The sequence below is a fragment of the Festucalex cinctus genome, chromosome 17 (genome assembly GCF_051991245.1).
Source record: "Festucalex cinctus isolate MCC-2025b chromosome 17, RoL_Fcin_1.0, whole genome shotgun sequence".
In the NCBI taxonomy this organism is placed as follows: domain Eukaryota; kingdom Metazoa; phylum Chordata; class Actinopteri; order Syngnathiformes; family Syngnathidae; genus Festucalex; species Festucalex cinctus.
Window position 1 is genome coordinate 11,793,521 of NC_135427.1, and position 14,941 is coordinate 11,808,461.

General features: G+C 39.1%; 1 protein-coding gene across 2 annotated transcripts; it reads left to right on the plus strand.

Annotated features, from left to right (window-relative positions):
* Positions 1 to 621: 621 nt before the first annotated feature.
* On the plus strand, positions 622 to 14,203 carry pde6c (phosphodiesterase 6C, cGMP-specific, cone, alpha prime). 2 transcript variants are annotated; one of them, XM_077502278.1, is made up of 21 exons: positions 622 to 1,297; positions 2,389 to 2,541; positions 2,629 to 2,718; positions 3,586 to 3,801; positions 3,885 to 3,949; positions 4,438 to 4,504; positions 5,155 to 5,202; positions 5,289 to 5,438; positions 6,582 to 6,725; positions 6,820 to 6,885; positions 7,014 to 7,169; positions 7,356 to 7,463; positions 8,800 to 8,909; positions 9,010 to 9,097; positions 9,183 to 9,283; positions 10,300 to 10,407; positions 10,496 to 10,559; positions 11,630 to 11,704; positions 11,797 to 11,880; positions 12,138 to 12,291; positions 12,566 to 14,203. In XM_077502278.1, the coding sequence occupies exons 1-21, from the start codon at positions 830 to 832 to the stop codon at positions 12,604 to 12,606; spliced, it is 2,556 nt and encodes an 851-aa protein (XP_077358404.1). In that variant the 5' UTR covers positions 622 to 829; the 3' UTR covers positions 12,607 to 14,203. The 2 variants fall into 2 exon arrangements, with proteins under 2 accessions (XP_077358404.1, XP_077358403.1); XM_077502277.1 differs by having other exon boundaries at positions 626 to 1,297; positions 12,563 to 14,203.
* Positions 14,204 to 14,941: the final 738 nt, after the last annotated feature.

Genomic DNA, 14,941 nt, shown 5'->3' on the forward strand with positions numbered 1-14,941 from the left:
ATTTCATGGAAAAAAAAAAGAAGAAGCATGGAATGTGCACTTCAAATGCCACTAAAAGCAATTCTCCTGGTGCGCTATTTAAGTCATGTTTGGCAAGTGACTCGGTTTGAAACGTCATGGTAATTTTGATACGTACTCTTGGAGGACACCTCGGAATTCTGGCCCGTACGAGCTTATTGGTGGATATTTTTAAATAAAACTTGTTAGCCAATCAGGGAAGGGGATACCACACAAAAAAACATTCCTCAAAAAGACAATGTTTTGTTTTGTTTTGTTTTTTTATTCTTGGTCTGTTATACTCGGGCTGAAGTGGTAATTCCAACATGACTCAGCATTTTGACAGAAATCTTGTCTTGAAATCTTGAAATAATGTTGCCAATACTACCATGTGTGCATTGTCTTTTCTATTCCCCCCCCCTTTTGTTCTTATAACTTGTTTAATTCCACATCTTGTACAAGTTAAAGATACACCACTCGTTGAACAATGTGTCATGGCGGTAGCGTCAATGTGGATGCATCACACCGGAACCGACTTTCCTCCTGCACACGGGCAGCCCGACCAGATATAAAATGATCAGTGCTGGGATTTGCCGGGGTTAAGGACGCTTAGAGCAGGGCTTTTAATGGCATGACGTCACATTAATTAGTGGCCACTTTGATCCTTTCAGCCTCTAAGCCGTGGTGGTCTGTCCCGGGACACCGTCAGTGATTCCCGTTCGGCACCGCGGAGGAGGATGCACTCACCCCTGTAGGACTGTTTTTGGTTTTTAAATTTCCCCCACAGGTGATGTTTCAGTAGGAGAGTCAGAAGTTTTAAAAAGTTGTAAGCATGGCAGATAAAGACAGCGTGGAGAAATATCTGGACAACAACCCGCAGTTCGCCAAAGAATATTTTGATAAGAAGGTGCGGGCGGAGGCCCTCACCGCCGCCTTCTCCGCGACCCTCCAGGTGAAGGATACAGCCTCCTTCAAGGATGTCAATTCGGTGCAGGAGGCCGCCATCATCTTCGATCTGGTGCAGGCCATGCAAAAGCAAGGCGTGATGGAAGAGTCTATACACAAGGTGCTGCAACGGGTGGCCCTCATCCTGCAGGCCGACAGGGTCAGTTTTTACCTTTGCAGATCCAGGAACGGAATACCCGAGCTCGCCACGTCTCTCTTCGATGTTACTCCGACGTCCAAATACGAGACCAACCTGGTGCACCCCCAGACCGAGATCGTGTTCCCCCTGGAGATGGGCATAATTGGCTTTACCGCTTCCTCCAAAAAGCCCCAAAATGTTCCTGACATCTCCCAGGTGAGAAGTGGCGAATGAATGCTGTTTTAGCTTGAAGTTGTCAAATATGTGTTTCAAATGGATTTTTGACGTCTATAACCGTCAATGGCATTGAATGAGACAATTATTACTTAAGCCAAGGTTGAGTCATGTAGTTGAGTGAAAATAATCCTGATGTACGTGACAGTATCAATGGAATATTCATTTTATTCTCTGAAAATATAACTTTTCAAAAGAATGTTAATCACTCTACAATAGTCATTTACCCTGATATATCGATTATTGCACAATCATTTTAAAAACGGTTTAAGAAACACGGCAGCAGAATGGAATCTCCAATGCATTTTTTATTGGCAATGTTGGAAGTATTTATTAATATTGCTTATTATATGTAATACGGTGGAAACACTATTATGATATGTATCGATTTCCAATTACGTAAACACGTCACGTATTATCGTACAATCCCTGTATTGTGATGTTATCCGGATGCATGTGTAACGTGGTGGGCCTAATTATCAGGGTTATGATTATTCATCGTATCATCTGATGACGCTGTGGTGTTAAGTCAAGTCATCTACAATTGGATCAAATATCGCATCTCCCATCCGTGCTTAATGTCCGCTGGCTGTCGATGTGTGTCTCGCTAATGCTCTTAAACGGCTATAAAAAGGAAGCTTGGGTCCAAAAGGGCACTCAGACGGTTTAATTCATTTAGGCCCAAAATATGGACGGTGATGCCTCAATTTGTCAAAAGTAAAATACGAAGTATTAAATGACTTTTTACTGCTGCCTGCTTCATATTTTTTGATTACTCAAAGGACATTATACAATCAGAGGAGCGTTGATTTCTGGTGGGAAAGTAATTAAAAGCTGTGATTAATTCTGGGCTCATCATTCAGTGTTGTCTGTCATCAAGGTTGATTACTGACAAGGCAACTAATCGCCGTTTATTTATTAAAGCAAGCGAGATGAGATTAATTTTCGGAGAAGAAATATAGAAACCGCAGTGATCAGTGTGGACTTGGCAGCGGGATACTGTGTAACGTCCTTAATTAAACCACATGGGATGAAATGGAAAACGGATGTCAAATGTTCTGCTCTTCTCCCAGAATAAAAACTTCTGCGACTTTGTGGACAAGCAGACCGGCTACAAGACCAAATGCATGCTCACGTACCCCCTCATGGCTGACAAAGAGTGCCTGGGGGTGGTCACGGCCCTCAACAAGATCGGAGCGGCCCACTTCACACCCGAGGATGAAGCGGTATGGCCAAATAATGCTACAGCAGCAAATAAGTGTTTTTTTGTTTGTTTGTTTTTTGGTCACTAATCTGTCCGACGTGCTCCTCAGCTCTTCCACAAGTACATGACCTTCGCTCACGTAATCGCCCTGCAAAATCACATGACCTACATGTTCAACGTGGAGTCCAGGAGGAGTCAGGTAAACAATGCAAAACTTGAGGTTGACTTTCAAAACAAAATGGAGATTAAACAACCCTCAACCTCAGGACTGTGTGGCCGATGTGCTAACTAGAGTGGGAATTGATAAGAATTTAGCAATTTGCAATACTGTTTATCTTTGTTGGGTGAGGTAATATCACACAGTTGAGTTTGTTTCCTCTTTTGAGATTGAAAACAACGGAAGGAGAGATTCTGTTTTCATAATTTCTACAAAAATATCAGATCTCTTTTTCTCCACTCGGTATTGAATTTTATCACAAGAATAATTTTCTCAATAAATGACACGTTGGAATGCTTACAGTCGTCCTTTTGCATGATCTACGACTAATTCAGACAAAATAATAATAATAATTGTTTTGTTTAAAAAGAACATTTGAGGGACTTGAGCCAAGTCACGGCACAGAAAGGTGGTGCTTTAAGCGGCTTCACCAGCTGCAGATGCCCAGAGGGCCGTGTTTTGTTTTTTTTGTTTTTTTTAAATACATTATTTTTTTAAATTAATATTTTTTTATAATTTATTTTTTTATAATTTATATTAATTATTTTATTTATTTATTTATTTATTTTTTAAAGGGGGGACCGTTTTTTTTATTATTATTTATTCTCATCACTCATCTTAATTTTTATGATGAATTACAAGCACATAGAAGCTAACCAGATGGTGGCTAACATAAGATGCTAACATACATCTTTCTTCACAGCATCTTGTCATTGTCATACAACACAAACAGACTGAAAAAGCAATGCTAGCCGAAAAGTGTACTAATATGAACTGACACACTCCCAAAAAAATAAATAAATAGTTTTGGACTTACCAAACATTTTTGCTCGATCCCACCATGCCTAGGTTCTCCTCTGGTCTGCCAGTAAAGTTTTTGAAGAGTTGACCGACATCGAGAGACAGTTCCACAAAGCTCTGTACACCGTGAGGACCTACCTGAACTGCGAACGATACTCAGTGGGCCTCCTGGACATGACTAAAGAAAAGGAATTCTACGACGAATGGCCGGTGAAACTGGGAGACGTTGAGCCTTATAAAGGCCCGAAAACGCCAGATGGAAGGGTACCAAAATCTCCTCAAAGATGTATATCGCTGCTTCTTTTTTTTTGTCCACGCACTCTTATATTTCCTTTTTTCAAACGTAGGAGGTCAACTTTTACAAGATTATCGACTACCTCCTGGAGGGCAAGGAGGAAATTAAAGTCATACCGTGAGTGGAATCAACCTCAGGTTCACATAATTGCACGCGACACCTGCACAATACAATCCATCAATTTAGTGCCGACCTCCTCCAAGGCCAAACAGTCCCAAGGTGGATTCGCACCCCTTCGTACTGAGTTTGAACATTAATTAATTTGTCGCATTATTCAAGTAGACATTAACAGAAATATTCAGAGCTCAAAAGTGCACCAGAATTAAAGACTGAAAGCAATTTATTCAAGATTATCTTGAGGTCAATGATTTTAACTGAGGTCGATTTGTTTTTATTCATAATAAATAGAAATTAGAAATAAATTATATAAATAAATTAGAAAATATATTCACCTGTACAAGGCTTTAACTATCACCACCATTTTAAACCACATTTTCAGATTCTTAACTGTCATTTAATTATTAAACAAAATGGCCTTTTGTCATATTAATTGGAACAATGTATGAATTATTATTGAAAGTTAAAGTGTAGTTTGTTTCTTTCAGTGGTCCTCCTGCAGATCATTGGGCTTTGGTTAGCGGACTGCCCACCTACGTGGCTGAGAACGGCTTTGTAGGTCCCACACACCCACGCACCCACATCTATTACCATTATTATTATTCTACACCTCTGGGCTTCTGTTAATGTGTGGTGGTGATTTTTTTCCTAAATCCCCACCCCCCCAGCCTGTATTTTGCCAATTTGTGTTTCTTTTGTAAACAGCGGGACGTTTCTCTGGACAGACAGTGTTTATACCCCTCCAGCCAATCGCAGAGCGGGTAGTGGCGGGGGGGGGCGTGTTGGAGACGGGGCCGTTCGAATTTGTCGGCTTCTCACACATTTAAACTTGAGTGAGTGAGTGAGTGGAAAAAAAATCCATGCGTGCTGTCAAGTTGCCGCGGGAGTGAGGTCACAAAGCTGACAAATTTGAACGCCCCCCCCCCCACCCCCACCCCCACACACACACACACACACCATCCCCAGCTATGTTTACAAAACAAACAAAATAGCAAAATACAGGCTGGTGTAGCAAAAAATAAAAAATCACCGCCAAACATTAACATAAGCCCAGATGTGTAGACTGAGAAAGAGTTAATATACGTCATATATAGATATACAGATATACATTATGTGGTGAATACAAGAACTAATAATGTAACACTTTTACTATTATTATTATCTTTTTTTTTTTTTTTTTTTTTTTTTTTTTTCCCCCCCCTCAGATTTGCAACATGATGAACGTGGCCGCCGATGACTACTTCGCTTTTCAGGTGCGTGTTGCGTAGGGACGGGCGAGTTCACTTGCATCAACTTTGTTCCACTCACATTTATTTGCATGTCCGCCCCCGACCCGTAGAAAGAGGCGGTGGACGAGACGGGTTTCGTCCTCAAGAACGTGCTGTCCCTGCCCATCGTCAACAAGAAGGAGGAAATCGTGGGCATCGCTACTTTCTTCAACAGGAAAGACGGCAAGCCGTTCGACGAGTACGACGAGCAGATCACAGAGGTCGGTCCTCAAGATTCTGTCTTTGAGCCTGTTTTTGTTAGATTTTTTTTTATTTTTTTATTTTTTATTTTTTTTTATGTTTTTGTTATATTAATGTATTTGTCCACATTCAAATATGGTCCAGTCCAAGGTTATTTTAGTTAACGAAAACTAACAGAAAACTAAAACTAAAATTCAAAAACCAATTTTGTTCGCAAAATAAACTACAAACCCAAATGCTTTTTAAAAAACAAAAATGAACTGAAATTACATTTTATGTTTACAAAACTAACTAACTAATTATAGTGAAAATGTCCTTCATTTTAGTCTTTGCTAATTAATTTAATACATGAGCCTCTGGGGATGATTTTATATGTAATTTAAGTATGTTTATTTCGATATTAACTGGAATAAGGATGTTTGAAAGTGTGTCACAGAGACGTGACATCATCAGATGATGTCACTCCGAGGCTACAATTTTGCGCTTTTTCATTTAACTCAGCCAAAATGCAATGCTAGGTACAAAATGCATTAATTTTTTTGCATTTTACCATGGTGTTTATTAAAAATATTGCATATAAAACACATTAAAAAAAAATAATACTACTGAAACTAAAACAAACTCAAATTAAGCCTTTTCAAATAACGCAAACTAATAAAAACTAACAGAATCACCTTGAAAACTCATTAAAACTAACAAAATGTAAATAAAAAGACTTAAAACAAAAATAAATACTAACGAAAATGAAAATTCCAAAACTCTAATAACCTTGGTCCAGTCCCAGTGTAAGCTACAATGCTAGCACAGCATTTATTTATTTTTCCCCACTTTTGCTACCATATTACTAAGCGTCAATGTGCCATTTCATTTATTTTTAATCTCATTTCACACAATGAGCTCATCAATTAGAAAAAGGTCTGTGTGAATTGAAAATGCGCGTGCACCATATTAGCTTCCCCTTTTATCAGTGGAAGGGAAAGTATCTAAACAGATTTACCACTCATTTCGGTAATGAGTTTAATTAATGAGGCAATTAGATCATCAGACTCTCCTTGTTTCCTCATCCAGTAGCCGCCTCACATCCTCTTCCTTCATCTTTGTCTTTCCTCTTTTCTCGTTTTGTTTTGATTCAATTTTGACGTCCTGTGCTATGCGCTCCGCAGGCGCTGACCCAATTCCTGGGCTGGTCCGTGCTCAACTGCGACACCTACGACAAACTCAACCACATGGAGCACAGGAAAGACATCGCCCAGGAGATGCTCATGTACCAGACAAAGTGCACCACCGATGAGCTGCAGTCCATCCTGGTCAGGCCTTGCGTTCCGCATCGCACCGTGAAACCACCGGGGCCGGAACATCAAGCTTTATTTGTCAATTTGTTTCTTTCTGCTTGATGCACAGAACACCAAGGAAAAGTTCAATAGTGACCCTGAGGACTGCGACCAGAAGGAGATGTACAAACTACTGGTAAGACTCTCACTGAGATTGGATGGATGTCATTAATACTGCAATAAGTCTCAGCATTTTGTCTATGGAAATTTTAACGGCTGAACAAAAAGTCGTAATAATAATAACACGTCATTTCGGCCGCTCAGAGAGCGACATGCCCGACGGCCGACAACGTCAACGGCGAGAACTTGTACTCGTTCGGCTTCAGCGACTTCCCCGTCTCCGAGTTCGACCTCATCAAGGCCGGCATCCGCATGTTCTTTGAGCTCGGGGTCGTGGAGAAGTTCAAAGTTCCCGCAGAGGTGAGCGCAAGACGCCGCTCGAGATGTCGTTTTGGTCTTCTCTCTCCTCCGGATAAATGATCCAACACAAAGCCGAGATGGAAAACCATCCGTCTTCCTTTGTGAGGCGAGGGAAGGAGGCATGAAGTTGGCATCTAGGTGGCGAGCGTGCGCGTCAAAGCCTCCCCTTTTTGTGTCCTCCCTCAGACGCTGACCCGCTGGATGTACACGGTGCGCAAGGGCTACCGCTCCATCACCTACCACAATTGGCGGCACGGCTTCAACGTGGGCCACACCATGTTCTGCTTGCTCCAGGTAGCACACACTGACAAAACCAAAATGGAATAATGCACGGGGACTCTGTCAATGAACTATTATTATTATTATTTATTTTTTTGGAGAAGGAAAAAAAAACTAGTGGTCAAAATTAAAGTGAAATTATTGGCTAAACAAAGCCAAATTCAAATAGTACAGTAGTTACAAATCAACCTTTCTGAAGTGTACTGCTTGTGGGCACAACTAAACCTCTAAGCAAAAACTTCTAAAATTGTTTCTATGAGAAAAAAAAAAAGGTCTGTAAAGCTGAGTCCATTTTGATCATTTTGTTCAACAGTTGTATTTTACAGGAGAAGAATTCTATTCAGTGATCAAAGAAAGCTATTCTAACATTCTTGAACTCTCAATATACTTTCAATTTGATGATTTTTAAAGGGACACTTCACTTATTTAGCCCATTATATAATTGATACTTTCATTATTTTTCCACATACAACTAGTACCTTTAAAAACACATTTTGCAACTTGCTGTCAACTGAAAATGACATCACAGGAGCTCAGGTAACCAATCACAGCTCAACTGTTTTCAGAAGCTGAGCTGTGATTGGTTACCTGAGCCCTTGTGATGTCTTTTTCAGACGACAGCAAGTTGCAAAATGTGTTTTTAAAGGTACTAATTGTACATGAAAAATAATGAAAATATCAAATTCATTATCGGCAAAATATTCATGTTTGAATGCCAAAAATGGCTAAATAAGTAAAGTATCCCTCTAATGAATTAATTCCAAGGTTTTACTCAAGTAAATATGTGTTGCAAGCTTTGTAGGAAAAAGTAGAAGCAGAAGTAATTGTGATTAATTATGGAAAATTGTGTGATTAATTGAAAATATATCGCTTAATAGCACAAAAAAAAAGTTGCCAGGATTCTCACTTTGTTCTCAGAATTCTCACTTTAAAGTCAAAATTCTCACTTTAATCTCAGATTTTTTTTAAATTGTTTTTAAAAAAAAAAATTTTCTTCTTTTTTTAATTTAAAGTCAGAATTGTGTCTTTAAAATGAGAAGTCTGAGAATAAAGTGAAAATCCTGCCATCCTTTTTTCTTTTTTTTTTGGTCTCTTCATTGGCCCTTATCCTCTTTTGTAATTTTCAGACACTCCTTTATCCGACCACATGAAAATAATAATATACATTATAAATACATACATGGGATTGAATGTCTGGATTCTTAAATGACGTGAAAATACGTCCATGGCATTGAGTGAGGGTTGTAGCAGTAATAGTAAGAATAGCATTTCATTTCAATGTTATGATGCGAAATTGAATGAGTTCTCCTGGCACACGCGATGACGACGCACTTTTGTTCTTGCTTTGCAGACAGGAAAGCTGAGGAAGTACTACTCGGACCTGGATGCCTTCGCCATGGTGGCCGCCGCTTTCTGCCACGATATCGACCACAGAGGCACAAACAACCTCTACCAGACCAAGCAAGTGCAAACATGTCACTGTGTGTGTTTGTTTTGTGATCGTTTGTGAGCCACTCTTACGTGATTGTTTTTGTTTTTTTCCTTCCTCCCTCCTGTGCAGGAGTGCATCTCCTCTGGCCAAACTTCACGGCTCGTCCATCATGGAGAGGCACCACTTGGAGTACAGCAAGACCCTCATGGGCGAGGAGGTGCGAGGCGTTTGCTGACAGCACGCCGTCGTCCGTCTGATTGTTCCATTCATAAATCGGACGCGTTTTGTTTTGTCGCTTGCAGAGTTTAAACATTTTCTGCAACCTTCAGAAGCGCCAGTTCGAGAACGTGCAGCACTTGTTTGACGTCTGCATCATCGCTACGGATCTGGCGCTTTACTTCAAGTGCGTTGAAGTACTTGTTGGGAGAAGTAGTCGCTTGTTGCTAGGCGGAATTCGTGGGGCACAATTTTTGGAATTTAATTTTTTGGTTTGTCGGTGCTTGGGTTAGGCAATAATTTATCTTTAATTTAATTTAATTTGTTTGTATTTTTTTATTATTATTATTTTCTGAATTTACATGTTATACTATGCTAAATATATGTCCAGGCAGTGTCACGGGGACTAAAAATAGATCTAAAATATTAAATTTATTTTATTTTTTCCTCCACAATTATAGTATTATTGAACTAATTGTTTTCATGTTTCTAGGATTTACTGTTTTCACAGAAACAGTCACAGGTATTTAAAGGGATACTTAGCACATTTTCAGCAGTAAACGTTAATATTTTGTCTACAATTAATGTGGTAACTTCATTATTTTTCATGTACAATTAGTACCTTTAAAAAGTACGACCAATCATGGCTCAGTGTACTTACCATACTCAGAAAACAGGTGAGCCATGATTGGCTGTTACCTACTTCCTCAGTACTGGTGATGTCATCATCTGTCGCATAGCAAGTAGAAAAACTACTTTTTAAAGGTACTAATTGTACATGAAAAATAATCGTTAAAAAAAAAATCATTCGGGACAAAATATGAACTTTTCACTGTTGAAAATTGTTCGATGAGTCAAGTATCCCTAAAAGCAGATTTTTTTTTTTTTAATGATTAAGTGATTCAACACCGTATGAGAACTATAATTATTTTAAAAAAATATTTTAAGAATGCCATCAGATTTTAAAAGCAACTGTAACTTTGGGGAAAAAAAAGTGCTTTAAAAAAAAAAAAGTTTCTACAATCATTTGTTGCTAGGCAGAATTGGTTGGGTACTAATTGGTACTCTGGCTGCCGATTATGCAAAAAAAAGGGACATGTGGCAGAAGCACGCACAAAAAAGGAATATATGAGGAGACTTTACAGAATGCAAACAAATATTTGAATCTGTAATGACCATTTTGCATCTGCGTGCGTCCGGCAGAAAAAGAACCATGTTCCAAAACATTGTGAACGCCACCGAGCCAATGACGGATGAAAAGGAGGCCACAGCCTACGTATCCAACAATGCCACTCGAAAGGAGATTGTCATGTAAGGAACACACAGAATCCTTCTCTTTTTTTTTTTTTTCTCTAAACCATCCTCATTCCTGACTGTCTCTCTCTTTTGGCCTCTCTAGGGCCATGATGATGACCGGCTGCGACCTGTCAGCCATCACCAAACCCTGGGAAGTGCAGAGCAAGGTGGGTGGCCTTCGCAGCCTCCCGACGTGAGATGGAATGGGATTTTTATTTTGCCCTCCAAGAAAAAAAAACTCATTTCATACTCATCAGTGTTTTACATTTTTGTAAAAATGCAGTCACTGCTTTCTGGACAAAAGTATTAGGACGTTACCACTGCAGTACATTTTTTCAAAATATTCAGAGAAGATGCAATTTAATGAGAAAAAGTGAATATACTGTAAGGAGGAAAAAAAATATTTACATGAAACAGTTAGAATGTTTAAAAAATAAAGATCAAATAGGAAGTTTACAATGCTAATGCTAAGCTGATATGTTTTGCATAATGACTCTACTTAAATTAAATTAGGACTCCTATTAAAAAAAAATAAGTATTTATTCGGAACAAACAGTGGATACCATTAAAAATAATAAACTTGGTATGTGCATCATTGTTTTACGTGTTTAAAAAAAAAAATCGGTAGTTGTTGCATTATATGGTCAAATATGAGGACATTACAACTGTAGTAAGAAAAAAAAAAACATTTGTTCATCGTGGTCATTTCCTGGTTATGTCACATGTTTGTGCAGTCTCTTGTTGCTAGGCAGAATTTGTAGAACTGTAGTCTTTCGTGGACTGTTGCTCGACAAGACAGAAAAAGGACGGGGAGAGATTGCAGGAAATCATAAAATATGTAAAATAATAAATAAATGATTTGGTTTATTTTAATTACCAAATAAATGAAAATGTGAAATGTTTATCTAGATTTTAGATTTTTTAGTCACGTCATGCTCTGTGTCACTTGTTGCTAGGCGGAATTTCTGCCTCCCTTTTTTTTTATTTGTATTTATTTATTTATTTATTTATTTATGCTGCCCTGTGAGGCAGAAAGTGGATTGTGTCAAGATGATTTTTTATTTATTTTTTCCCAACAATAAAAAAAACAAACATTTTTTTTGCTCTTAGGGCCGACTTTTTAACGAGAGTTAACCATTTTTGTGCCCTAGACTGGAAATATGTTTTTTGAAACACCTTTTTACATCGTTAACTATCTATTATCAAGACATTTGTGTCTCTTATGTGTTTTTTCCAGGTGGCACTGATGGTTGCCGCGGAATTCTGGGAACAGGGAGATTTGGAGAGGTCGGTTTTGGACCAGCAACCAATTGTACGTGTCCAATTTTTTATTCATATGTATTTTATAAATTATTTTCTTCCCTCAACTAAAAATGCCTCCTTTTTTTTATGTGTGTCTTCTAGCCCATGATGGACAGGAACTGCGCCGAGCAGCTACCCAAGATGCAGTGCGGTTTCATTGACTTTGTGTGCTCGTTTGTGTACAAGGTAATGAGTTAATTAGCGGCGTCGTTGCTGTGCTGCGATAAGATGGCAGAAAAGTAATTTGGACAACAAGTTACTTGGGAGGCTCATCACGCCCACCAAATCTGCAATTTCAACAAGCCAATAGTCAATCTTATGCTTTTGGATCTAGTTTTTTTTTTTTTTTTTTCCTCCTCAAAAGTATTTGGACAGGCCACGGAGGTCCGCTCGACTGGAAAATGAAAACTCAAAGCGATTTCTCCGCCCGTCTGTGTTGTCAGGAGTTCGCCCGCTTCCACAAGGAGATCACGCCCATGTTTGACGGCCTCAACAACAACCGCGCCCACTGGAACGAGCAGGCCGAAGTCTACAACGCCAAGATGAAGGCTATCGAGGACCAGAAGAAGAAACTGGAGGAGGAGGAGGCCAGGAGAGGTAGAGAATTTGACATCATAAAGTCCTAACTTAATATTAGAAAATGAAAAAAAAGATATTATTTAAGGACATGACAGAAAAATATGAAGTGAAAATATGAACACTTGTTCTATTTGGGTGCAGCATAACCGCTAAATGCGACTTCACCTTGTTTGCTTCCACTAATTGACTGGGTTTATATTCAGTTAGCATGAGCTGTAATTGGACAATGTTCTGAAAAAAAGTTGTTGTTTTTTAAAACTGATATTGTTTTTCTTTTTTTTTTTGCTAGCAGGTGGAGGTGACGGGAAGTCCAAAACGTGCACGATTTGCTAAATTCCTCATCGCAACACCTGGATACGGATTACAGCTGGACTGGCTCAGCCTTCTGATTGGATCTATAGTTCTTGCTGGTTTCCTGGTCTGGTCGAGACCACTTTTTTTTTTTTATTATTATTAGTCTCACCTAGTTCCACCTGGATTAGCATCCCGAGGAGGCATGAAATCCGAAAACAATGACGAACAATGGGAGAACTTTAAGGACAAGCTGGACGATGGAATCATTTTTCTCAGAGGAAACCTCTTTCACTTCTTTGGACAGCATCCATGGACGTTACCCTGTTAATGCCCGTTAGCATGGAGCACGGCGACACCGTTTAAAAAATATATTAACTAAAAAATAGTTTGACAAATGCGCGCAAATCTGCACTGAGAAGTTCATCAGATTTACTGGATTTTTCGTGTGCAGTATTCGGCTCGCGTTCAAATTTCATGTATTGGTACTTAACATCGTAACGAGGGCCAAAAGTGGCATCTCGTCCGTTAATTATAACCTAGTTCCGATCGAAAATGTTGATAGTGCTGTGTACCGTTTTCGCTTATGATACGATATGGACACGCAATTTTATTATAAAGACGTTAAAAGGGCAGTTTGCGATTTAGAAAAAACTGCAAACTCACCCTTTTAACATACAGCAGTGCAAAAAAGAACACAAATTTAACATCAAAGTGTCAAAAACATTAACGTTTGTAAGATTGACCATCATTTTAAAGAAATTCGATATTTTTATTAGATATCGCAGTGTACCAGCATCAAAATATTGCGATCAATTCCCATCTACAGTGGATAAAATATATATATATATATATATATTAACAATAATATAACAATACACATTTTTTTTTATTTCTACTGGTTTTGCAATGATAATACAAAAACAGCCAGAACTTGTCGCCCTTTATCTGTGATGATGTGATACGATTTAGGTGGCAAAAATCCATAAAAATCTGCTGCTTGCTTGACTTGCATGATTTCCTGCGCATACATAGTGGATGACGTAACACCAAAAAAAAAAAAAAAAAAGAATATAAATAACCCAAGCATGAAATGGATTTGAGAGATGTAAAAAGCATTTTTTTTTTTTTGCATCTTCGGTTTAAGAGGGGGAAAAAAATGATAGCGGGAACCCCATAGGGGGTCTGTCTCATTGCATGACTAGCGAAGCCTTATCAATATGTCTTGTTGATAATGTGACGCGTGCATCGTGTTATTGATCAGGTCGAAGTCCGGTTTCGGTGTCACAATCTCTGCCTGGGTGCCGGGACTGGGTCGCCCTGCACTTTCCCCAAATCCTCCTCCCCTTCCTCTTCTTACACGATGTTTTCGCCTCTAATCAATGAGGTGTCAATCAAACCTCCTTAATCCAATCAGGGGAAACACTTCCTGTTGCTTCTTGAGGAGCCCAAAATGACATAACTCCTCATCACTTCTACCCCCAAATCTTCCTATCAGACTTTAGAACCTTTTCGCATATGAAATGACCTCTTACTGTATGTATGTATGTACTTGTATGTATGTATGTATGTATGTATGTACTTGTATGTATGTATGTATGTACTTGAGATGTAATGGCAAATAAAACGGCTGCATGGAGTCGTAGGTGTCACTTGCTCGCATCAAGGTTAGACAAAAAAAAAAGAGGCAACCCCCACCCCACCCGTCGAGGCTTAGCAGAAACAAGCGCTCCTTCTTAGGTCGCATATCGTGCAGGGATCTTAGAGGCTCCAAAGCTGGATGAGCCTGGCAGGAAAGAGGATCAGCGGATTGCTTCTGATCCCCCGCCCGATTCGACACTGTCTGGCCGTGTTTGACATCCTGTAAAGAAATACTGTCGTTCTGAAATATTGGGGGGGAATCAAGTGCATGAAATGCTCCCATTCTAAAAATAGTAAAAAATAATGCACAGTAGGCCTACTGTGACAGAAAAAAAAAAAAAAAAAAAAAAAAAAGGTACACAGAGAACTGGGAACAAAGTCTGACAAGTGTGGGAGTCTGGTCAAAATCATGACTGTCTTGAGCACATTTTTCGAGTTTTGAGGACCTGCCAAAACCGAGTCCTAATCCCTCGGCAAAGCTTTAAGATGAAGAAAAACGCATCCAAATTGTTTTAACTGTCTTCAATTTTCTATTACACACGATACGTATCAGCTAATGTGAATTGTCTCTATCTCTATGTTCTCTGTGATTGGCTGGTTGACGAAGTTGGATGGATAATTCCGACTCGACCATACAGACATTTACATGGTGAAAACAAATGGTGTATTACGTATAATGCTTTTGCCTGTGACTAACAAACAAACCAGGCAGTTTGTTAAAGTAATCAAATGACAA

Bases quoted from the DNA above. Each gene is read 5' to 3' on its own strand.
- pde6c (XM_077502277.1), top strand. From the start codon at position 830: ATGGCAGATAAAGACAGCGTGGAGAAATATCTGGACAACAACCCGCAG. The intron at 3,802-3,884 runs GTACCAAAATCT...TTTCAAACGTAG, and splicing joins CGAAAACGCCAGATGGAAGG to GAGGTCAACTTTTACAAGAT. The intron at 6,886-7,013 runs GTAAGACTCTCA...TCGGCCGCTCAG, and splicing joins AGGAGATGTACAAACTACTG to AGAGCGACATGCCCGACGGC.